This window comes from Eucyclogobius newberryi, unplaced genomic scaffold (genome assembly GCF_026437365.1).
Source record: "Eucyclogobius newberryi isolate DKJ021-1_F unplaced genomic scaffold, fEucNew1.0.hap1 SCAF_129, whole genome shotgun sequence".
Taxonomy (NCBI): Eukaryota; Metazoa; Chordata; class Actinopteri; order Gobiiformes; family Gobiidae; genus Eucyclogobius; species Eucyclogobius newberryi.
Genome location: NW_027315756.1, coordinates 247,862 through 272,812, shown reverse-complemented (window position 1 = coordinate 272,812; position 24,951 = coordinate 247,862). Strand labels below are relative to the sequence as shown.

Genomic DNA, 24,951 nt, shown 5'->3' with positions numbered 1-24,951 from the left:
GTCCAGAGAGCGTCCAGAGAGCGTCCAGAGAGCGTCCAGAGCGAGCGTCCAGAGAGCGTCCAGAGAGCGTCCAGAGAGCGTCCATAGAGCGTCCAGAGCGAGCGTCCAGAGCGAGTGTCCAGAGAGCGTCCAGAGAGCGTCCAGAGCGAGCGTCCAGAGAGCGTCCTGAGCGAGCGTCCAGAGCGAGTGTCCAGAGAGCGTCCAGAGCGAGCGTCCAGAGAGCGTCCAGAGCGAGCGTCCAGAGAGCGTCCAGAGAGCGTCGAGAGAGCGTCCATAGAGCGTCCAGAGCGAGCGTCCAGAGCGAGCGTCCAGAGAGCGTCCAGAGAGCGTCCAGAGCGAGCGTCCAGAGAGCGTCCTGAGCGAGCGTCCAGAGCGAGTGTCCAGAGAGCGTCCAGAGCGAGCGTCCAGAGAGCGTCCAGAGCGAGCGTCCAGAGAGCGTCGAGAGAGCGTCCGTAGAGCGTCCAGAGCGAGCGTCCAGAGAGCGTCCAGAGAGCGTCCAGAGAGCGTCCAGAGAGCGTCCAGAGAGCGTCCAGAGCGAGCGTCCAGAGCGAGCGTCCAGAGAGCGTCCAGAGAGCGTCCAGAGAGCGTCCAGAGCGAGTGTCCAGAGAGCGTCCAGAGCGAGTATTAGCTCTGACGTGGAACATTAGCTCTAACGTGGAACATTAGCTCTAACGTGGAACATTAGCTCTAACGTGGAGCATTAGCTCTAACGTGGAACATTAGCTCTAACGAGGAGCATTGGCTCTAACGTGGAACATTAGCTCTAACGTGGAACATTAGCTCAAACGTGGAGCATTAGCTCTAACGTGGAACATTAGCTCTAACGTGGAGCATTGGCTCTAACGTGGAACATTAGCTCTAACGTGGAGCATTAGCTCTAACGTGGAACATTAGCTCTGACGTGGAACATTAGCTCTAACGTGGAACATTAGCTCTGACGTGGAACATTAGCTCTGACGTGGAACATTGGCTCTAACGTGGAGCATTGGCTCTAACGTGGAACATTAGCTCTAACGTGGAACATTGGCTCTAACGTGGAACATTAGCTCTAACGTGGAGCATTAGCTCTAACGTGGAACATTAGCTCTAACGAGGAGCATTGGCTCTAACGTGGAACATTAGCTCTAACGTGGAACATTAGCTCAAACGTGGAGCATTAGCTCTAACGTGGAACATTAGAGTTCGTTATGTTCAGCGGCGCCATCTTGGATCCTTCAGCGGCGCCATCTTGGATCCTTCAGCGCCGCAATCTTGGATCCTTCAGCGCCGCCATCTTGGATCCTTCAGCGGCGCCATCTTGGATCCTTCAGCGCCGCCATCTTGGATCCTTCAGCGCCGCCATCTTGGATCCTCCAGCGCCGCCATCTTGGATCCTTCAGCGCCGCCATCTTGGATCCTTCAGCGCCGCCATCTTGGATCCACATCCTCAGAGAATTTTAAGTTAAAGTTAAAGTTCTGAAGACTTAAACATTAAACACACTTGTCACTCACACAAAGGAACACGATTATGTTTCAGATCCGATCAAACATTTTGCCTCTTTTTGTGACGTTTATGAAGTCACTTCCTGGTTTGACGCGGCCATTAATTATGAAATGAGTCGCGGTAATTCTACAACTGTTACTTAGCAACCAGATTGTAAACGAGCCGAAGTCATTCATCACACAAGAGTTAATGTGACAAATTATGTTCTATTGATTTGTTCATTTTATGTTTAATTCTATTTAATTATGACATTTGAAAAAAAAAGAAAAATCAATATAGAAAAGATAAAAAAATATAATGTAAAAAACTACACCTAACAACACTTTTTATTTTCATTAAAAGTGTAAAAAATTGCAAATTGTCTGCGTTTTTGACAGAGTGGCGCCTTTTGATGACATCACAGAGGATTCTGTGTCACCTCCACCCATGTAAAACCCTTTATTTACCACCAACAAACTAAACGTTCTCACGACTTTGAGACGTGAAGTCGACCTTTGTCCCGTCGATAAATCATCGTTTGACGTGTCGACTTTAAAACGATGATATTTTCAGTTCTGCTTCTGTTTTTATGACATATTGTTTTTATGACACATTATTGTTTTTCTGACACATTTGTTTTTATGACACATTATTGTTTTTATGACATTGTTTTTATGACATATTATTGTTTTTATGACACATTATTGTTTTTATGACAAATTATTGTTTTATGACATATTATTGTTTTTATGACACATTATTGTTTTTATGACAAATTATTGTTTTATGACATATTATTGTTTTTATGACATATTATTGTTTTCATGACATTATTGTTTTTATGACATATTATTGTTTTTATGACACATTTGTTTTTATGACACATTATTGTTTTTATGACATTATTGTTTTTATGACACATTATTGTTTTTATGACATATTATTGTTTTTATGACACATTATTGTTTTTATGACACATTTGTTTTTATGACATTATTGTTTTTTTGACATTATTGTTTTTATGACACATTATTGTTTTTATGACATATTATTGTTTTTATGACACATTTGTTTTTATGACACATTGTTGTTTTTATGACACATTATTGTTTTATGACACATTATTGTTTTTATGACATTGTTTTTATGACATATTATTGTTTTTATGACTTATTATTGTTTTTATGACACATTATTATTTTTATGACACATTATTGTTTTTATGACATTATTGTTTTTATGACACATTATTGTTTTTATGACATATTATTGTTTTTATGACATTATTGTTTTTATGACATATTATTGTTTTTATGACACATTATTGTTTTTATGACACATTTGTTTTTATGACACATTATTGTTTTTATGACACATTATTGTTTTTATGACATATTATTGTTTTTATGACATATTATTGTTTTCATGACATTATTGTTTTTATGACATATTATTGTTTTTATGACAAATTATTGTTTTTATGACATATAATTGTTTTTATGACATATTATTGTTTTTATGACACATTCTTATTTTTATGACACATTATTGTTTTAATGACATTATTGTTTTTATGACAAATTATTGTTTTTATGACATATTATTGTTTTTATGACATTATTGTTTTTATGACATATTATTGTTTTTATGACACATTATTGTTTTTATGACACATTATTGTTTTTATGACATATTATTGTTTTTATGACATATTATTGTTTTCATGACATTATTGTTTTTATGACATATGATTGTTTTTATGACATATTATTGTTTTTATGACATATTATTGTTTTTATGACATTATTGTTTTTATGACACATTATTGTTTTTATGACATTGTTTTTATGACACATTATTATTTTTATGACATTATTGTTTTTATGACATATTATTGTTTTTATGACATTATTGTTTTCATGACATTATTGTTTTTATGACATATTATTGTTTTTATGACATATTATTGTTTTTATGACACATTATTGTTTTTATGACATTATTGTTTTTATGACACATTATTGTTTTTATGACATATTATTGTTTGTATGACACATTTGTTTTTATGACACATTATTGTTTTTATGACATATTATTGTTTTTATGACATTGTTTTTATGACATATTGTTTTTATGACATTATTGTTTTCATGACATTATTGTTTTTATGACATATTATTGTTTTTATGACATATTATTGTTTTTATGACACATTATTGTTTTTATGACATTATTGTTTTTATGACACATTATTGTTTTTATGACATTGTTTTTATGACATATTGTTTTTATGACATATTATTGTTTGTATGACACATTTGTTTTTATGACACATTATCGTTTTTATGACACATTATTGTTTTTATGACATTGTTTTTATGACACATTATTGTTTTTATGACATATTATTGTTTGTATGACACATTTGTTTTTATGACACATTATTGTTTTTATGACATTATTGTTTTTATGACACATTCTTGTTTTTATGACATTCTTGTTTTTTTGACACATTATTGTTTTCATGACATTATTGTTTTCATGACATTATTGTTTACATGACATATTATTGTTTTTATGACACATTATTATTGTTCATAAACTGTTTTAATCCAGTGAAATCACAGCTTTATTCATTGTGTTTCTTTAGATTCACAACAGCTGGAACATGTCACGTGGCTCTGGGAACATAAGGCAGTCCAGTGGCGCCCCCTGGTGTCCACGGGCCCCTGGTGTCCACGGGCTCCTGGTGTCCACGGGCCCCTGGTGTCCACGGGCCCCTGGTGTCCACGGGCCCATCCTGGTGTCCACGGGCCCCTGGTGTCCGCAGGCCCCTGGTGTCCACGGGCCCCTGGTGTCAACGGGCCCCTGGTGTCCACGGGCCCCTGGTGCCCACGGGCCCCTGGTGTCCACGGGCCCCTGGTGTCAACGGGCCCCTGGTGTCCACGGGACCCTGGTGTCCGCAGGCCCCTGGTGTCCACGGGCTCCTGGTGTCCACGGGCCCCTGGTGTCCACAGGCCCCTGGTGTCCACGGGCCCATCCTGGTGTCCACGCGCCCCTGGGGTCCACGGGCCCCTGGTGTCCACGGGCCCATCCTGGTGTCCACGCGCCCCTGGGGTCCACGGGCCCCTGGTGTCCCCACGGGCCCCTGGTGTCCACGGCCCCTCATGCCAGGGGGCGGGGCTTCATAATGACACGTCATAAACAGTTAAAGACAGTTTCAAGTTGAAATGAAATGAAACTTTTGGAAATGGTGAGAAAATATGATTCCACAGAAAATGTACTTTTATGAATGTGTAACCGTGACGACCGTCTGCAGCGGCGGTGGAAGGAGAGCGCCCCCTTCAGGCTCTGCAGCTCAGCACAAGCACAGGCTTCATTTCAATGTGTTTCTTTTGATGCTTCATTTATGTTTGTTTAGAGTCAGATGCCCTCCCACACCTACACTTTAGAGTCAGATGCCCTCCCACAGCAACACAAACATCGATCCGTTTGAGGTCCAAACTTAACATGTTTTTACTCATGATTTACTCAGTTTTTCTGTGTTGAATATGATAAACGTTCAAAGTCGTAATATTCCCAGATGAAGAGAAACATTTATGATGTTTAAAAATGAGAAATTGTTAAAATTGACATTCAAAGCTTTATTTTCTTCTAGTTTCAGGATTCTTCAGCCGTTTTTCACATTGAAGACTTGTTCTACCTGTTCTAGATGTTTTTATGACTTTTATGTTTCTTAAGCTCAAGTTCTGCCAGATGAGTGTGATCATGCACGTTTTCCACATCGTCACGTGATGATGCATGTTCTCCACATCGTCACATGATCATGCACGTTCTCCACATCGTCACGGTGATCATGCACGTTCTCCACATCGTCACGTGATCATGCACGTTCTCCACATCGTCACGTGATGATGCACGTTCTCCACATCGTCACGGTGATCATGCACGTTCTCCACATCGTCACGTGATCATGCACGTTCTCCACATCGTCACGGTGATCATGCACGTTCTCCACATCGTCACGTGATGATGCACGTTCTCCACATCGTCACGGTGATCATGCACGTTCTCCACATCGTCACGTGATCATGCACGTTCTCCACATCGTCACGTGATCAAGCACGTTCTCCACATCGTCACGTGATCATGCACGTTCTCCACATCGTCACGTGATCATGCACGTTCTCCACATCGTCACGTGATCAAGCACGTTCTCCACATCGTCACGTGATCATGCACGTTCTCCACATCGTCACGGTGATCATGCACGTTCTCCACATCGTCACGTGATCATGCACGTTCTCCACATCGTCACGTGATCAAGCACGTTCTCCACATCGTCACGTGATCATGCACGTTCTCCACATCGTCACGGTGATCATGCACGTTCTCCACATCGTCACGGTGATCATGCACGTTCTCCACATCGTCACGTGATCATGCACGTTCTCCACATCGTCACGTGATCAAGCACGTTCTCCACATCGTCACGTGATCATGCACGTTCTCCACATCGTCACGGTGATCATGCACGTTCTCCACATCGTCACGGTGATGATGCATGTTCTCCACATCGTCACGTGATCAAGCACGTTCTCCACATCGTCACGTGATGATGCATGTTCTCCACATCGTCACGTGATCATGCACGTTCTCCACATCGTCACGGTGATCATGCACGTTCTCCACATCGTCACGGTGATCATGCACGTTCTCCACATCGTCACGGTGATGATGCACGTTCTCCACATCGTCACGGTGATCATGCACGTTCTCCACATCGTCAGGGTGATGATGCACGTTCTCCATATCATCACGGTGATGATGCACGTTCTCCACATCGTCACGGTGATGATGCACGTTCTCCACATCGTCACGGTGATCATGCACGTTCTCCACATCGTCACGTGATGATGCACGTTCTCCACATCGTCACGGTGATCATGCACGTTCTCCACATCGTCACGTGATGATGCACGTTCTCCACATCGTCACGGTGATGATGCATGATGCACGTTCTCCACATCGTCACGGTGATGATGCACGTTCTCCACATCGTCACGGTGATGATGCACGTTCTCCACATCGTCACGGTGATGATACATGATGCACGTTCTCCACATCGTCACGGTGATCATGCACGTTCTCCACATCGTCACGGTGATGATGCACGTTCTCCACATCGTCACGGTGATGATGCACGTTCTCCACATCGTCACGGTGATGATGCACGTTCTCCACATCGTTACGGTGATGATGCATTATGCACGTTCTCCACATCGTCACGGTGATGATGCACGTTCTCCACATCGTCACGGTGATGATGCACGTTCTCCACATCGTCACGGTGATGATGCACGTTCTCCACATCGTCACAGTGATGCACGTTCTCCACATCGTCACGGTGATGCACGTTCTCCACATCGTCACGGTGATCATGCACGTTCTCCACATCGTCACGGTGATGATGCACGTTCTCCACATCGTCACGGTGATGATACATGATGCACGTTCTCCACATCGTCACGGTGATGATGCATGATGCACGTTCTCCACATCGTCACGGTGATCGTGCACGTTCTCCACATCGTTACGGTGATGATGCACGTTCTACACATCGTCACGGTGATGATGCACGTTCTCCACATCGTTACGGTGATGATGCATGATGCACGTTCTCCACATCGTCACGGTGATGATGCACGTTCTCCACATCGTCACGGTGATGATGCACGTTCTCCACATCGTCACGGTGATCATGCACGTTCTCCACATCGTTACGGTGATGATGCACGTTCTCCACATCGTCACGGTGATGATGCACGTTCTCCACATCGTCACGGTGATGATGCACGTTCTCCACATCGTCACGTGATGATGCATGATGCACGTTCTCCACATCGTCACGGTGATGCACGTTCTCCACATCGTCACGGTGATCATGCACGTTCTCCACATCGTCACGGTGATGATGCACGTTCTCCACATCGTCACGGTGATGATGCACGTTCTTCACATCGTCACGGTGATGATGCATGATGCACGTTCTCCACATCGTCACGGTGATGATGCATGATGCACGTTCTCCACATCGTCACGGTGATGATGTACGTTCTTCACATCGTCACGGTGATGATGCATGATGCACGTTCTCCACATCGTCACGGTGATGATGCACGTTCTCCACATCGTCAGGACAAATAAAGCACCAGAATCACAGCGTTACTTAATCTAGAACAGTTTTTATTTCAGTTATCACAAGTTCAACACTACGTACAAAAGGTCAATACAAAATACAATAAAATACAATAAAATAATGCATTATCCGTTATTACAAAGTTTCAGTTAAATAGATTAGTGCAAGAGGGGGTTGAGTTAGAACTCTGGCTCAAATCAAAGAAAAAACATAAAAATAAAATAATCATGATCGTTCTGGAGACGCTTTAATACGAGGTTCGTTTGTTCAAGTGTTTATGACCTTAAAAAAGTGGTTAAGAAGTGTGAGGGGGCGCGGTCTGAACAGGTGTTAGAGGGCGCGGTCTGAACAGGTTTGAGGGGGCGCGGTCTGAACAGGTGTAAGGGGGCGTGGTCTTAACAGATGTGAAGGGGCGCGGTCTTAACAGGTGTGAGGGGGCGCCATCTGAACAGGTGTGAGGGGGCGTGGTCTGAACAGGTGTGAGGGGGCGCGGTCTGAACAGGTGTGAGGGGGCGCGGTCTGAACAGGTGTGAGGGGGCGCGGTCTGAACAAGTGTAAGGGGGCGTGGTCTTAACAGATGTGAAGGGGCGCGGTCTTAACAGGTGTGAGTGGGCGCCGTCTGAACAGGTGTGAGGGGGCGTGGTCTGAACAGGTGTGAGGGGGCGCGGTCTGAACAGGTGTGAGGGGGCGCGGTCTGAACAGGTGTGAGGGGACGCGGTCTGAACAGGTGTGAGGGGGCGCGGTCTGAACAGGTGTGAAGGGGTGCGGTCTGAACAAGTATAAGGGGGCGTGGTCTGAAGTGGGCGTATAGGAAATGCAACTTTTTCCCTCTTTTAAGACGTTTCCTGGCGAATCACGTTTATTTTAAGCACAACTAGTTCAAATCGATGCCTCAGAATCAGCTTTTCCACATTAAAATGAATGTGTGACGAGGAGTAAAACATGCGAGAAGAAAACCAAACTGCAGGCACGGTTTGAACGAGAAAATTAGTGTTTTTTTTAACATTTTGGCCGAACGTCGTCGTCCGATAAAACATGGCTGAAGCTCCACGAACCGCCTCACCGTCCGCACAGACCCTCACCGTCCGCACGGACTCTCGCCATCCGCACGGACTCTCGCCGTCCGCACAGACCCTCACCGTCCGCACGGACTCTCGCCGTCCGCACAGACCCTCGCCGTCCGCACGGTCTCTCGCCGTCCGCACAGACCCTCGCCGTCCGCACGGCCTCTCGCCGTCCGCATAGACCCTCACCGTCCGCACGGACTCTCGCCGTCCGCACGGCCTCTCGCCGTCCGCACAGACCCTCACCGTCCGCACAGCCTCACTCCGTCTCGTCATTCTCTTGCTCATCTCTGGACTTCTTCACGAAGGTGGCGTTCCTCTCCAGTTTGACCTGGCGTTTGGCGTGGTTCCCCTCGCTCAGGTCCAGCCCGGAGTCCAGGCTGCTGTCTGCCTCCCTCCGCCTCCTCTGCTCCTCCACGTTGTACCTGATCTCCGCCGCCGGCTTGCCCTCCAGCGACACGAACCACGCCCTCGGACCCTGCGCCGCCGCCACCGCCGTTTGCCCGAGCGTTCCCGGCTCGGACACCGACTCGGGAAAACCGCCCTGTGCCCTGGACTTCGCCTCGGACCTCTCGGCGGCGTCCTCTGCGCGTTCTTCAGCGACGTGGGCGTTTCCCGTCCCGTTGTCCCGTGCGTCCTCGGCGCCCATCCGTGGCAGCGACGCGGATTTGCTCCACGGCTGCTCGTCGACGCGAACGAAGGCGGGCGCGCGCAGGACGGCCATGGGCTGGTTGTAGAAGAAGAAGCCGTTCCCGAACGCCCGCGTCCCGTCGTGTGGTTGCTGTTCGGGACGGTTCAGATTTATAGCGACCGCGGCGTCTCTGTCGCGAGGAGGCTCCGCGTTGGCGTCGTAATTCGCGCCGTGGCGTTCGACCCCGGCGTTCGAGAGTAAAAGCGTGTGGTCTTCACACGTGGACGTGCTCTGGTCCTTCACCGACAGGAGCGGGTTCACCGACAGAAGTGGGTTCACCGCCGGACGCCGCGACTTGTCTTTACGAGAAGCGCTGAGGAAGACACAAGACAAGAAGGTGTAAGATGCTATTCAACACCAGAGACAAGACCGTGAGAGACGAGACCGTGAGAGACGCGACCGTGAGAGACGCGACCGTGAGAGAAGAGACCGTGAGAGACGCAACCGTGAGAGACGAGACCGTGAGAGACGAGACCGTGAGAGACGAGACCGTGAGAGACGCAACCGTGAGAGACGCGATCGTGAGAGACGACTGTGAGAGACGCGATCGTGAGAGAAGAGACCGTGAGAGACGCAACCGTGAGAGACGAGACCGTGAGAGACGAGACCGTGAGAGACGCGATCGTGAGAGACGACTGTGAGAGACGCGATCGTGAGAGAAGAGACCGTGAGAGACGCAACCGTGAGAGACGAGACCGTGAGAGACGAGACCGTGAGAGACGCAACCGTGAGAGACGCGATCGTGAGAGACGCGACCGTGAGAGATGCGACCGTGAGAGGCGAGACCGTGAGAGACGAAACCGTGAGAGACGCGATCGTGAGAGACGACTGTGAGAGATGCGATCGTGAGAGACGCGACCGTGAGAGACGAGACCGTGAGAGACGAGACCGTGAGAGACGCGACCGTGAGACACGACCGTGAGAGACGAGACCGTGAGAGACGACTGTGAGAGACGCGATCGTGAGAGAAGAGACCGTGAGAGACGAGACCGTGAGAGACGAGACCGTGAGAGACGACTGTGAGAGATGCGATCGTGAGAGACGAGACCGTGAGAGACGAGACCGTAAGAGACGAGACCGTGAGAGACGCGACCGTGAGAGACGCGACCGTGAGAGACGAGACCGTGAGAGACGACTGTGAGAGACGCAATCGTGAGAGAAGAGACCGTGAGAGACGAGACCGTGAGAGACACGACCGTGAGAGACGCGACCGTGAGAGACGCGACCATGAGAGACGAGACCGTGAGAGACGAGACCGTGAGAGACGACTGTGAGAGACGCGATCGTGAGAGTAGAAACCGTGAGAGACGAGACCGTGAGAGACGACTGTGAGAGACGCGATCGTGAGAGAAGAGACCGTGAGAGACGAGACCGTGAGAGACGCGACCGTGAGAGACGAGACCGTGAGAGACGCGACCGTGAGAGACGCGACCGTGAGAGACAAGACCGTGAGAGACGCAATCGTGAAAGACTAGACCGTGAGAGACGAGACCGTGAGAGACGCGACCGTGAGAGACAAGACCGTGAGAGACAAGACCGTGAGAGACACGATCGTGAAAGACAAGACCGTGAGAGACGAGACCGTGAGAGACGCGACCGTGAGAGACGAGACCGTGAGAGACGCGACCGTGAGAGACTGTCATGGAATTAGACATACACCAATGCTATTCCTTAACACACAGAGAACACAATTCAACTTAGAATATAAAACGACACAGAAACGTCAGACTTTTGTGCAGCTGCATAGGAAAAACCGTGTCACCAAGGCTGCTGTAAGCAACACGATAGCCCTCCTTGGTCTCACGACGTTTTTTCTCATGCAGGTTGGTTTTATTAGATATTATGGAATAGGCGGGTCACATTTCTCATTGGTCAGCTTCACATCAAGGCACTTGTCTTTTACAACAGTTGGTATTTTCCGTAGAGATAAAGCATGGGTAATGTTTACCTAACTCCCCTGGGGTGTTACCCCCCTCCCTAGGGGTAAACATTCCTCTGGCCCATCTTTACGATACCTTCACAAATGCAGTTTTTCACATATGCCATTTTTCTCTTAGACTAATTATGCTGATAAAATACATCACAGAAATATAATCATATATTTACATTTCATCACAGAGACGAGACCGTGAGAGACGATACCGTGAGAGACGCGATCGTGAGAGACGCGACCGTGAGAGACGAGACCGTGAGAGACGAGACCGTGAGAGACGAGACCGTGAGAGATGACTGTAAGAGACGCGACCGTGAGAGAGACGCGACCGTGAGAGAGACGCGACCGTGAGAGAGACGCGACCGTGAGAGAGACGCGACCGTGAGAGACGCGACCGTGAGAGAGACGCGACCGTGAGAGACGCGACCGTGTGAGAGACGCGACCGTGAGAGAGACGCGACCGTGAGAGAGACGCGACCGTGAGAGAGACGCGACCGTGAGAGAGACGCGACCGTGAGAGAGACGCGACCGTGTGAGAGACGCGACCGTGTGAGAGACGCGACCGTGAGAGACGCGACCGTGAGAGACGCGACCGTGAGAGACGCGACCGTGAGAGAGACGCGACCGTGAGAGACGCGACCGTGTGAGAGACGCGACCGTGAGAGACGCGACCGTGAGAGACGAGACCGTGAGAGACGAGACCGTGAGAGACGCGACATGAGAGCCGAGACCGTGAGAGACGAGACCGTGAGAGACGTCTGTGAGAGACGCGACCGTGAGAGACGCGACCGTGAGAGACGCGACCGTGAGAGAGACGCGACCATGAGAGACGCGACCGTGTGAGAGACGCGACCGTGAGAGACGCGACCGTGAGAGACGCGACCGTGAGAGAGACGCGACCGTGAGAGACGCGACCGTGAGAGACGCGACCGTGAGAGCCGAGACCGTGAGAGACGAGACCGTGAGAGACGTCTGTGAGAGACGCGACCGTGAAAGACGCGACCGTGTGAGAGACAAGACCGTGAAAGACGAGACCGTGAGAGACGAGACCGTGAGAGACGAGACCGTGAGAGACGCGACATGAGAGCCGAGACCGTGAGAGACGAGACCGTGAGAGACGTCTGTGAGAGACGCGACCGTGAAAGACGCGACCGTGTGAGAGACAAGACCATGAGAGACGCGACCGTGAGAGACGCGACCGTGAGAGACGCGACCGTGAGAGACGCGACCGTGTGAGAGACGCGACCGTGAGAGACGCGACCGTGAGAGACGAGACCGTGAGAGACGCGACCGTGTGAGAGACGCGACCGTGAGAGACGCGACCGTGAAAGACGAGACCGTGAGAGACGAGACCGTGAGAGACGAGACCGTGAGAGACGAGACCGTGAGAGACGCGACGTGTCCTGTGTTTGTCCCGTGTTTGTCCCGTGTTTGTCTGCACATGAACATGTCAATCACACGTGACAAAAGCCGCTTCATCACGTTTAGAAAAGACGCTGAGTCGACGTAAAGAACATTTTCAGTTTTCTCTTTGGTTCTAAAGCAGCTGCAGCTTCAGAGGAACATGGAATATTTATGAAGCATCAGCCGCATAAATAATATGTGAGCAGCCCAGGGACACGGTAACCTACATGTGACATGTGACCGCCCATGTGACCGCACACGTGACCGCCCATGTGACCGCACATGTGACCGCACACGTGACCGCACACGTGACCGCACACGTGACCGCATATGTGACCGCACACGTGACCGCACATGTGACCGCAGACGTGACCGCCCATGTGACCGCACACGTGACCGCACACGTGACCGCACACGTGACCGCCCATGTGACCGCACATGTGACCGCACACGTGACCGCACACGTGACCGCACACGTGACCGCACACGTGACCGCACATGTGACCGCACACGTGACCGCACATGTGACCGCACACGTGACCGCCCATGTGACCGCACACGTGACCGCCCATGTGACCGCACATGTGACCGCACATGTGACCGCAGACGTGACCGCACATGTGACCGCACACGTGACCGCCCATGTGACCGCACATGTGACCGCACACGTGACCGCACACGTGACCGCATATGTGACCGCACACATGACCGCACATGTGACCGCAGACGTGACCGCCCATGTGACCGCACACGTGACCGCACACGTGACCGCACACGTGACCGCCCATGTGACCGCACATGTGACCGCACACGTGACCGCACACGTGACCGCACACGTGACCGCACACGTGACCGCACATGTGACCGCACACGTGACCGCCCATGTGACCGCACACGTGACCGCCCATGTGACCGCACACGTGACCGCCCATGTGACCGCACATGTGACCGCAGACGTGACCGCACATGTGACCGCACACGTGACCGCCCATGTGACCGCACATGTGACCGCACACGTGACCGCACACGTGACCGCATATGTGACCGCACACGTGACCGCATATGTGACCGCACACGTGACCGCACATGTGACCGCAGACGTGACCGCCCATGTGACCGCACACGTGACCGCACACGTGACCGCACACGTGACCGCCCATGTGACCGCACATGTGACCGCAGACGTGACCGCCCATGTGACCGCACACGTGACCGCACACGTGACCGCACACGTGACCGCACACGTGACCGCACATGTGACCGCAGACGTGTGACCGCTTAGACGTGTGACCGCTCAGACGTGTGACCGCTCAGACGTGTGACCGCTCAGACGTGTGACCGTTCAGACGTGTGACCGCTCAGACGTGTGACCGCTCAGACGTGTGACCGCTTAGACGTGTGACCGCTTAGACGTGTGACCGCTCAGACGTGTGACCGTTCAGACGTGTGACCGCTCAGACGTGTGACCGCTCAGACGTGTGACCGTTCAGACGTGTGACCGCTCAGACGTGTGACCGCTCAGACGTGTGACCGCTTAGACGTGTGACCGCTTAGACGTGTGACCGCTCAGACGTGTGACCGTTCAGACGTGTGACCGCTCAGACGTGTGACCGCTCAGACGTGTGACCGCTCAGACGTGTGACCGTTCAGACGTGTGACCGCTCAGACGTGTGACCGCTCAGACGTGTGACCGCTCAGACGTGTGACCGCTCAGTACCTGGGATGGCACAGGAGCCCGAGCACGAGGCAAACAGCCACTGCCAGAGTCGAACCCAAAAGTATCATCAGGAACGAGCCGTGACGAAGGATGAAGTCCACCTGGTCCAGCCTGAATCCTAAAGGTCAGAACAGAGGTCAGAACACAAGGTCAAAACACGAGGTCAAAACACGAGGTCAGAACACGAGGTCAGAACACGAGGTCAAAACACGAGGTCAGAACACCAGGTCAGAACACGAGGTCAAAACACGAGGTCAGAACACCAGGTCAGAAGGTCAGAACAGAGGTCACAACAGAGGTCAGAAACATGGCTCTTACTCCTGCTGTAAGTGACTTTTAGTGGACAAACCTCTGGCGGGAGTGACAGGTGCTGCCATCCAGTGGCCGAGGTGCGGAGCTGTGAACGTCCACACAAGTCCCCCATCGAAGGACTCCACGGTGCCCAGACCGGCCCTCATCCAGCCCCCTGAGGACGAGGAGACACACACGAGGAGACACACAGTGAGACTCAGAGCGTCTCAAACAGATCTGTGTCCTCCTGAGGACAAGGAGACACACAGTGAGACTCAGAGCGTCTCAAAAAGATCTTTTTACCATCTAAAAAACATTGTCACAATCTAAACTATAGCGTGTAAACCGGACTTGGAGAGACTCCGTGCGTTTGTGTTTCATAACTGTGTTTCATGTTGAGCGTCGGTGATGTTGACGTGGGTGTTTTGTTCTTTTGAAGATGAAACGCTGCTGTTGAGTCCGTCGCTCCGAGGCTGAACGCAGAAGCTCAACACGTGCCAGAAGCAGCCGTGGAGACGTGACCTCTGATGACCTCTGATGACCTCTGATGACCTCTGATGAACCTCGGCTTTCACAGCTCTAAAAGGCATCGATTTCACCGGATCCTGGAGAACGTTCTCTCAGGGCTCAAAATAAACCACGGAACTACTGCAGTACATGTATCCTGCAGTATACATGTACTAGTATACATGTATCCTGCAGTACATGTATCCTGCAGTATACATGTACTAGTATACATGTATCCTGCAGTACATGTATCCTGCAGTATACATGTACTAGTATACATGTATCCTGCAGTACATGTATCCTGCAGTATACATGTACTAGTATACATGTATCCTGCAGTACATGTATCCTGCAGTATACATGTACTAGTATACATGTATCCAGCAGTACATGTATCCTGCAGGATACATGTACTAGTATACATGTATCCTGCAGTACATGTATCCTGCAGTACATGTATCCTGCAGGATACATGTACTAGTATACATGTATCCTGCAGTATTCATGTACTGCAGGATACATGTACTAGTATACATGTACTAGTATACATGTACCCTGTAGTACATGTATCCTGCAGTACATGTATCCTGCAGTATACATGTACTGCAGGATACATGTACTGCAGGATACATGTACTGCAGGATACATGTACTACAGGATACATGTATACTAGTACATGTATACTGCAGGATACATGTACTGAAAGATACATGTATTGCAGAATACATGTACGGCAGGATACATGTACTACAGGATACATGTATACTAGTACATGTATACTGCTGAATACATGTACTGCAAGATACATGTACTGCAGAATACATGTACTGCAGGATACATGTACTGCAGGATACATATACTACAGGATACATGTATACTAGTACATGTATACTGCTGAATACATGTACTGCAGAAAACATGTACTGCAGGATACATGTACTGCAGGATACATGTACTACAGGATACATGTAGACTAGTACATGTATACTGCAGGATACATGTACTGCAAGATACATGTACTGCTGAATACATGTACTGCAAGATACATGTACCGCAGTATCTTCTTCAGTATACACGTACTGCAGTATACATGTACTACTGAAGCCGATATTGCGTACCTGTGGGTGTGGTTGCGTACCTGTGGTGTGGTTGCGTACCTGTGGTGCGGTTGCGTACCTGTGGGTGCACTGTGGTGTGGTTGCGTACCTGTGGTGTGGTTGCGTACCTGTGGTGCGGTTGCGTACCTGTGGGTGCACTGTGGTGCGGTTGCGTACCTGTGGTGTGGTTGCGTACCTGTGGTGTGGTTGAGGCTCCAGGCCGGCACGTGCTCGCCCTCCTGCAGACCACAGCTCTCACACAGAGGGAGCCTCATGTGGACGGGACCAGAGACCAGAGAAGAGCCTGAGGTCAGGAGCTGCACCGAGGCCGAGGCCACAGGGGTCAACTCCACACACGAGAGTCCTGCAGACAACACACACACACACACACACACACACACGTTCAAGGACTGTTTCTGTTGTTTTTGTTTCATTGTGTATCTGTGTTTGGACAGTGACTCGTCCTGGTTTACCTGCGCTTGTGTGGACGATGCCCATGGTGTGGAGCAGGGTGCCCTCTGCTGCTGAGAGAGAGGGACTGTTCACGAAGGCTGTGACCGCCGACAGAGCCTCGTCTGTGGTCAGATTGAGCCCGGAGCTGGGCAACTGCAGCAGCGGCTCCACACCGGACGCCCCTGAGACCAACCACAGAGTCACGACGAGTCAAAACTGTTCTACCACAGAGTCACGACGAGTCAAAACTTTTCTACCGCAGAGTCACGACGAGTCTAAACTGTTCTACCGCAGAGTCACGACGAGTCAAAACTTTTCTACCGCAGAGTCACGACGAGTCAAAACAGTTCAGAGTCAGGACGGGTCAGAAGGGCGTGGCACCTGCTGATTGGCTGACAACCAGGACTGAGTCGTTGAACATCCACATGTTTCCGCGGTTCACTCGCAGCAGCCGCAGCGTCACCGAGGAAAAAACTGCAAAGGAAATGACGTTCAATAAATGATCTTTGAACGGTTCATGATGTCACTTCCTGGTTTGAAGATGTGACACAGACGGAAACGTTTAAATCATACAATATTTACAATTTGACAAATAATCACACTTGAAAACGCCTTTGTTTTGTGAACTTGTTTAAACTTCCATAAAAAAGATGCTTGTTGCAGATTTCCTCTGCATTTTTGACGGAACGGCGCTTTTTGATGACATCACAGAGGGATTTTCAACTTTTATTTGTCCAATTTTCTTCACAAACTGCAACTCGACCGATGTGAAACTGTGAAGACGAAACCACAGGGACGAACACGGGAGCCTGTCACGTGCGCCGGACGCCCCTCCCCTTCAGACGCCCCTCCCCTTCAGATGCCCCTCCCCTTCAGACGCCCCTCCCCTTCAGACGCCCCTCCCCTTCAGATGCCCCTCCCCTTCAGACGCCCCTCCCCTTCAGACGCCCCTCCCCTTCAGATGCCCCTCCCCTTCAGACGCCCCTCCCCTTCAGATTTTTTAACAATAAAATAAAAACAATCAGAGATAAATTAGATGAAATTACCCCCGCTATTAGCCCTGAACTAGCCCAAGCTGTAAATCTAACGTCCCATATAAATCCACCTGTAAACTTAGAAAGGTTCACAGCTGTTGATCAAGCAGAGATAACTTCAGCCATTATGTCCTCTAAAAGCTCAACTTGTGTCCTAGACCCCATTCCAAGCAGACTCCTCAAAGACATTCTTCCCCTAATTATAGACCCTATTCTTAATATAATAAATACTTCACTCCAAAGTGGCTATGTTCCACAGTCCTTCAAACATGCAGTCATTAAACCTCTTTTGAAAAAGCCTAATCTAGATCCCGACCTATTGGTAAACTACAGACCTATTTCAAATCTTCCCTTCGTCTCTAAAATCCTTGAAAAAGTTGTAGTAAAACAGCTTTGTCGCCACCTGCAGGACAATAACTTATTTGAAGTTTTCCAGTCAGGGTTCAGAGCCCACCACAGCACTGAAACTGCACTAGTTAAAGTCACAAATGATTTGTTATTAGCCGCTGACGATGGACTGGTCTCAATCCTGGTTCTGTTGGACCTCAGCGCAGCGTTTGACACCATTGACCACAACATTCTACTGCAGAGGTTAGAATGTGATGTAGGTGTTGGAGGAACAGCCCTCAGCTGGTTTAAATCCTATCTATCTGATAGGTTCCAATTTGTTAATGTAAACCAGAGCTCCTCACCAAGCTCTAAAGTAATTTACGGTGTGCCACAGGGTTCGGTACTCGGTCCAATTCTGTTTACTCTTTATATGCTACCATTAGGCAACATTATCAGAAAGCATGACATTAACTTCCACTGCTATGCAGATGACACTCAGCTGTATTTATCAATGAAACCTGATCAGAGCGATCAAGTAGACAGACTTAGTGCTTGTGTGAAGGAGATAAAAACCTGGATGACACTAAACTACCTGCTTCTTAACCCTGAAAAAACCGAGGTCATTGTGCTTGGCCCTAAGCATCTACGAGACGCTCTATCTGAGCAGATAGTCACACTGGACAATGTCAGTGTAGCCTCCAGTTCTACTGTAAGAAACCTTGGAGTCTTATTTGACCAGGAGCTCTCATTTAAAGCTCATTTAAATCAAGCTTGTAAAACAGCCTATTTCCATTTGCGCAACAAGAGCCAAAATCAGAAGAATCCTGCCTAAAAGTGATGCCGATCCATGCATTTGTAACGACTAGATTAGACTACTGTAACTCCCTGCTTGCAGCGTGTCCTAAAAGCTCCATAAAAAGCTTTCAACTGGTTCAAAATGCAGCAGCAAGATTACTAACAGGAACAAAAAGAAGAGAGCACATTACGCCGGTGCTGGAGTCTCTTCACTGGCTCCCCGTCGAGTCTAGAATCAAATTCAAAATTCTACTCTTGACCTACAAAGCCATAAATGACATGGCCCCATCCTACCTCAAAGATGCTATAGAACCATATCATCCAAACAGAGCTCTTCGCTCTCAGAATGCCGGCCTTCTGGTGGTGCCAAGAGTCTCTAAAAGTACTGTAGGAGGTAGAGCGTTTAGCTACCAAGCTCCTGTGTTATGGAATCAGCTCCCGACCCATGTTAAATATGCTGACACAGTCTCTTCATTTAAGTCCAGGCTTAAAACGTTCCTCTTCGAAATCGCTTATGGTCAGAGTAGTTAGGAACAGAAAGATAAACCCACAGCTTTAGCTACGCTGCCCTAGCAGTAACTATGCTGGGGGAAGTATGGCAGCTTGAGCACTATCCTCTTCTTCTGACTACTTATGCTATCAAACAATATTTATTTTTTGATTCCACTTGCAAACTGTTCACCGCTTTCTTTTTCTTTCTCTCACTCCTGAGGACCTGTGGACCCAGATGCCCCTCCCCTGGTGAAGTGGTCCCTGCCCTGTGTGGACGGTCCCTCATCTGCCTGAAGAGTGGGTCCAGCTCGCCTCCGACGGTCCCTCATCTGCCTGAAGAGTGGGTCCAGCTCCAGTCTCCTCGTGTCCGTCTGTGAGAGTCGGATCTCTCCTTCACTGGAACTCCTCCAGGTTTCTATGCTTTTTTCCCAAAGAGGTTTTTTTTGTAGTTTTTCCTGGCCGAGAAGGAGAGTCTAAGGACAGAGGACCCTGGGACATCGTCCCTCGCCACCACAGACATTGTCTGACTTCATCGCCACCACAGACATTGTCTGACTTCATCGCCACCACAGACATTGTTGATTCATTTCTCCCTGTGGCCCTCAGAGGCAACTGTTGTTGTGATTTTGGGCCTTACAAAAATAAATTGATTTGATTTGATTTGAGATGCCCCTCCCCTTCAGATGCCCCTCCCCTTCAGATGCCCCTCTCCTTCAGATGCCCCTCCCCTTCAGACGCCCCTCCCCTTCAGACGCCCCTCCCTTTCAGACGCCCCTCCCCTTCAGACGCCCCTCCCCTTCAGATGCCCCTCCCCTTCAGACGCCCCTCCCTTTCAGACGCCCCTCCCCTTCAGATGCCCCTCCCCCCCTTCAGATGCCCCTCTCCTTCAGATGCCCCTCCCCCCCTTCAGATGCCCCTCCCCCCCTTCAGATGCCCCTCTCCTTCAGATGCCCCTCCCCTTCAGACGCCCCTCCCCCCTTCAGATGCCCCTCCCCTTCACTTCAGATGCCCCTCCCCTTCAGATGCCCCTCCCCTTCAGACGCCCCTCCCCTTCAGACGCCCCTCCCCCCCTTCAGATGCCCCTCTCCTTCAGATGCCCCTCCCCCCATTCAGATGCCCCTCTCCTTCAGATGCCCCACCCCCCTTCAGATGCCCCTCCCCTTCAGATGCCCCTCCCCTTCAGATGCCCCTTTCCTTAAGATGCCCCTCCCCTTCAGATGCCCCTCTCCTTCAGATGCCCCTCCCCTTCTCCTGCGTCCCAGAAGCGTTCAGACGCAGCGGGTCAAACGTCTCTGGTCAGATGATTCGGCCGGTTATGATTGGAGCGATGGCGACAGTGAGTGTGACTGGCTCCCCCCGGTGTCGGCTGTGAAGTACTGCAACCTCCATATTATTGCACCGATTCAATCTACTTTTTGTCACAATAGTTAAAGTTACGTTCAAACAAATGCTTTAATGCGTTGGTCAAACTCTGGCAAAATAAAGACTTCACAGAGACAAACCCGGAGGAAATCGAGGCCAATTTAGACTGAAAACGGAAAAATCATGAAATAAAAAGATTGGATTGTGTTTCTGTTTTTATTGAACATAATAAAGAAACGATTGTGTCATGTGACTCTGCAGGAGAACGAAATGATCGGGAAAAACATCGTGGACTTTCCCTTCGCAGAGCGAGACGACGGCTGCGTCTGAGGGAGCCACATCACGCCATGTTTACGCATCGCGTCACGTACACGGCGCTGTGCAGTGGGACATTGTTCTCGCTCTCTGTGGAACATCGGACTAACGAGTCTTCTGCTCGGCTGCACGCCGAGGCGCTCCATGTCCGCCGCCGCGCAGCAAAAGAACGATTCACCGAGCAGCAAGTGTGACAGAGCTGAGGACGCCGTGTGACCTCTGTCGCCGTGCCAACCGGTGCCAACACTCTGTCGCCGTGCCAACCGGTGCCAACACTCTGAGGCCGGAAATGTTCGTGAATTCAATCAAAAATGCTCGTTATATTTGAGGATTAGCGCCGGGACGAGAAACGAAACTCGCGTCATTTATCGAGCCGTTTGTAGTTCACAGTCGTGTTTTAGATCCGTTTTATACGTTTGCCGTCGTCGTGGCAACGCGTCTCGTTAGATTCAACTGACCGACATTGACCCTTTTTCTGTGAGAGTGAAAAGTCTTTAAGCCACAGTCTTAAAGGGAAGTGACATCACACCAGGGGCACTCGTACAGGAAGTGACATCACACCAGGGACACTCATACAGGAAGTGACATCACACTAGGGCACTCGTACAGGAAGTGACATCACACCATGAACACTTGTACAGGAAGTGACATCACACTAGGGGCACTCGTACAGGAAGTGACATCATACCAGGGACACTCATACAGGAAGTGACATCACACCAGGGACACTCATACAGGAAGTGACATCACACCAGGGACACTCATACAGGAAGTGACATCACACCAGGGACACTCATACAGGAAGTGACATCACACCAGGAACACTCATACAGGAAGTGACATCACACCAGGGATACTCATACAGGAAGTGACATCACACCAGGGACACTCATAAAGGAAGTGATATCATACCAGGGACACTCATACAGGAAGTGACATCACACCAGGGACACTCATACAGGAAGTGACATCACACCAGGGACACTCATACAGGAAGTGACATCACACCAGGAACACTCATACAGGAAGTGACATCACACCAGGGACACTCATACAGGAAGTGACATCACACCAGGGACACTCATACAGGAAGTGACATCACACCAGGGACACTCATACAGGAAGTGACATCACACCAGGGACACTCATACAGGAAGTGACATCACACCAAGGACACTCATACAGGAAGTGACATCACACAAGGGACACTCATACAGGAAGTGACATCACACCAGGGGCACTCGTACAGGAAGTGACATCATACCAGGGACACTCATACAGGAAGTGACATCACACAAGGGACACTCATACAGGAAGTGACATCACACCAGGGACACTCATACAGGAAGTGACATCACACCAGGGACACTCATACAGGAAGTGACATCACACCAGGGACACTCATACAGGAAGTGACATCACACCAGGAACACTCATACAGGAAGTGACATCACACCAGGGATACTCATACAGGAAGTGACATCACACCAGGGACACTCATAAAGGAAGTGATATCATACCAGGGACACTCATACAGGAAGTGACATCACACCAAGGACACTCATACAGGAAGTGACATCACACAAGGGACACTCATACAGGATATTACATCACACCAGGGACACTCATACAGGAAGTGACATCACACCAGGGACACTCATACAGGAAGTGACATCACACCAGGAACACTCATACAGGAAGTGACATCACACCAGGGACACTCATACAGGAAGTGACATCACACCAGGGACACTCATACAGGAAGTGACATCACACCAGGGACACTCATACAGGAAGTGACATCACACCAGGGACACTCATACAGGAAGTGACATCACACCAAGGACACTCATACAGGAAGTGACATCACACAAGGGACACTCATACAGGAAGTGACATCACACCAGGGGCACTCGTACAGGAAGTGACATCATACCAGGGACACTCATACAGGAAGTGACATCACACAAGGGACACTCATACAGGAAGTGACATCACACCAGGGACACTCATACAGGAAGTGACATCACACCAGGGACACTCATACAGGAAGTGACATCACACCAGGGACACTCATACAGGAAGTGACATCACACCAGGAACACTCATACAGGAAGTGACATCACACCAGGGACACTCATACAGGAAGTGACATCACACTAGGGACACTCATACAGGAAGTGACATCACACCAGGGACACTCATACAGGAAGTGACATCACACCAGGGACACTCATACAGGAAGTGACATCACACCAGGGACACTCACACAGGAAGTGATATCACACTAGGGACACTCACACAGGAAGTGATATCATACCAGGGACACTCATACAGGAAGTGACATCACACCAGGGGCACTCGTACAGGAAGTGACATCATACCAGGGACACTCATACAGGAAGTGACATCACACAAGGGACACTCATACAGGAAGTGACATCACACCAGGGACACTCATACAGGAAGTGACATCACACCAGGGACACTCATACAGGAAGTGACATCACACCAGGGACACTCATACAGGAAGTGACATCACACCAGGAACACTCATACAGGAAGTGACTTCACACCAGGGATACTCATACAGGAAGTGACATCACACCAGGGACACTCATACAGGAAGTGACATCACACCAGGGACACTCATAAAGGAAGTGATATCATACCAGGGACACTCATACAGGAAGTGACATCACACCAAGGACACTCATACAGGAAGTGACATCACACAAGGGACACTCATACAGGATATTACATCACACCAGGGACACTCATACAGGAAGTGACATCACACCAGGGACACTCATACAGGAAGTGACATCACACCAGGAACACTCATACAGGAAGTGACATCACACCAGGGACACTCATACAGGAAGTGACATCACACCAGGGACACTCATACAGGAAGTGACATCACACCAGGGACACTCATACAGGAAGTGACATCACACCAGGGACACTCATACAGGAAGTGACATCACACCAGGGACACTCATACAGGAAGTGACATCACACCAAGGACACTCATACAGGAAGTGACATCACACAAGGGACACTCATACAGGAAGTGACATCACACCAGGGGCACTCGTACAGGAAGTGACATCATACCAGGGACACTCATACAGGAAGTGACATCACACCAGGGACACTCATAAAGGAAGTGATATCATACCAGGGACACTCATACAGGAAGTGACATCACACCAAGGACACTCATACAGGAAGTGACATCACACAAGGGACACTCATACAGGATATTACATCACACCAGGGACACTCATACAGGAAGTGACATCACACCAGGGACACTCATACAGGAAGTGACATCACACCAGGAACACTCATACAGGAAGTGACATCACACCAGGGACACTCATACAGGAAGTGACATCACACCAGGGACACTCATACAGGAAGTGACATCACACCAGGGACACTCATACAGGAAGTGACATCACACCAGGGACACTCATACAGGAAGTGACATCACACCAAGGACACTCATACAGGAAGTGACATCACACAAGGGACACTCATACAGGAAGTGACATCACACCAGGGGCACTCGTACAGGAAGTGACATCATACCAGGGACACTCATACAGGAAGTGACATCACACAAGGGACACTCATACAGGAAGTGACATCACACCAGGGACACTCATACAGGAAGTGACATCACACCAGGGACACTCATACAGGAAGTGACATCACACCAGGGACACTCATACAGGAAGTGACATCACACCAGGAACACTCATACAGGAAGTGACATCACACCAGGGACACTCAT

At 49.5% G+C, this 24,951-nt stretch overlaps 1 protein-coding gene across 1 annotated transcript in view; it reads right to left on the bottom strand.

Moving 5' to 3' along the window:
• Nucleotides 1-8,873: 8,873 nt before the first annotated feature.
• Nucleotides 8,874-24,951, bottom strand: part of LOC140357557 (protein FAM171B-like) — a 31,908-nt gene continuing 15,830 nt past the window's right edge. Inside the window, exons 6-11 of the mRNA XM_072442080.1 lie at nt 17,200-17,292; nt 16,839-17,000; nt 16,562-16,729; nt 14,820-14,936; nt 14,471-14,588; nt 8,874-9,729 (exon numbers count right to left, since the gene is read on the bottom strand). Coding sequence (XP_072298181.1) covers nt 8,985-9,729; nt 14,471-14,588; nt 14,820-14,936; nt 16,562-16,729; nt 16,839-17,000; nt 17,200-17,292 — 1,403 coding nt within the window. The 3' untranslated portion in view covers nt 8,874-8,984. The remainder of the gene's footprint in view (nt 9,730-14,470; nt 14,589-14,819; nt 14,937-16,561; nt 16,730-16,838; nt 17,001-17,199; nt 17,293-24,951) is intronic.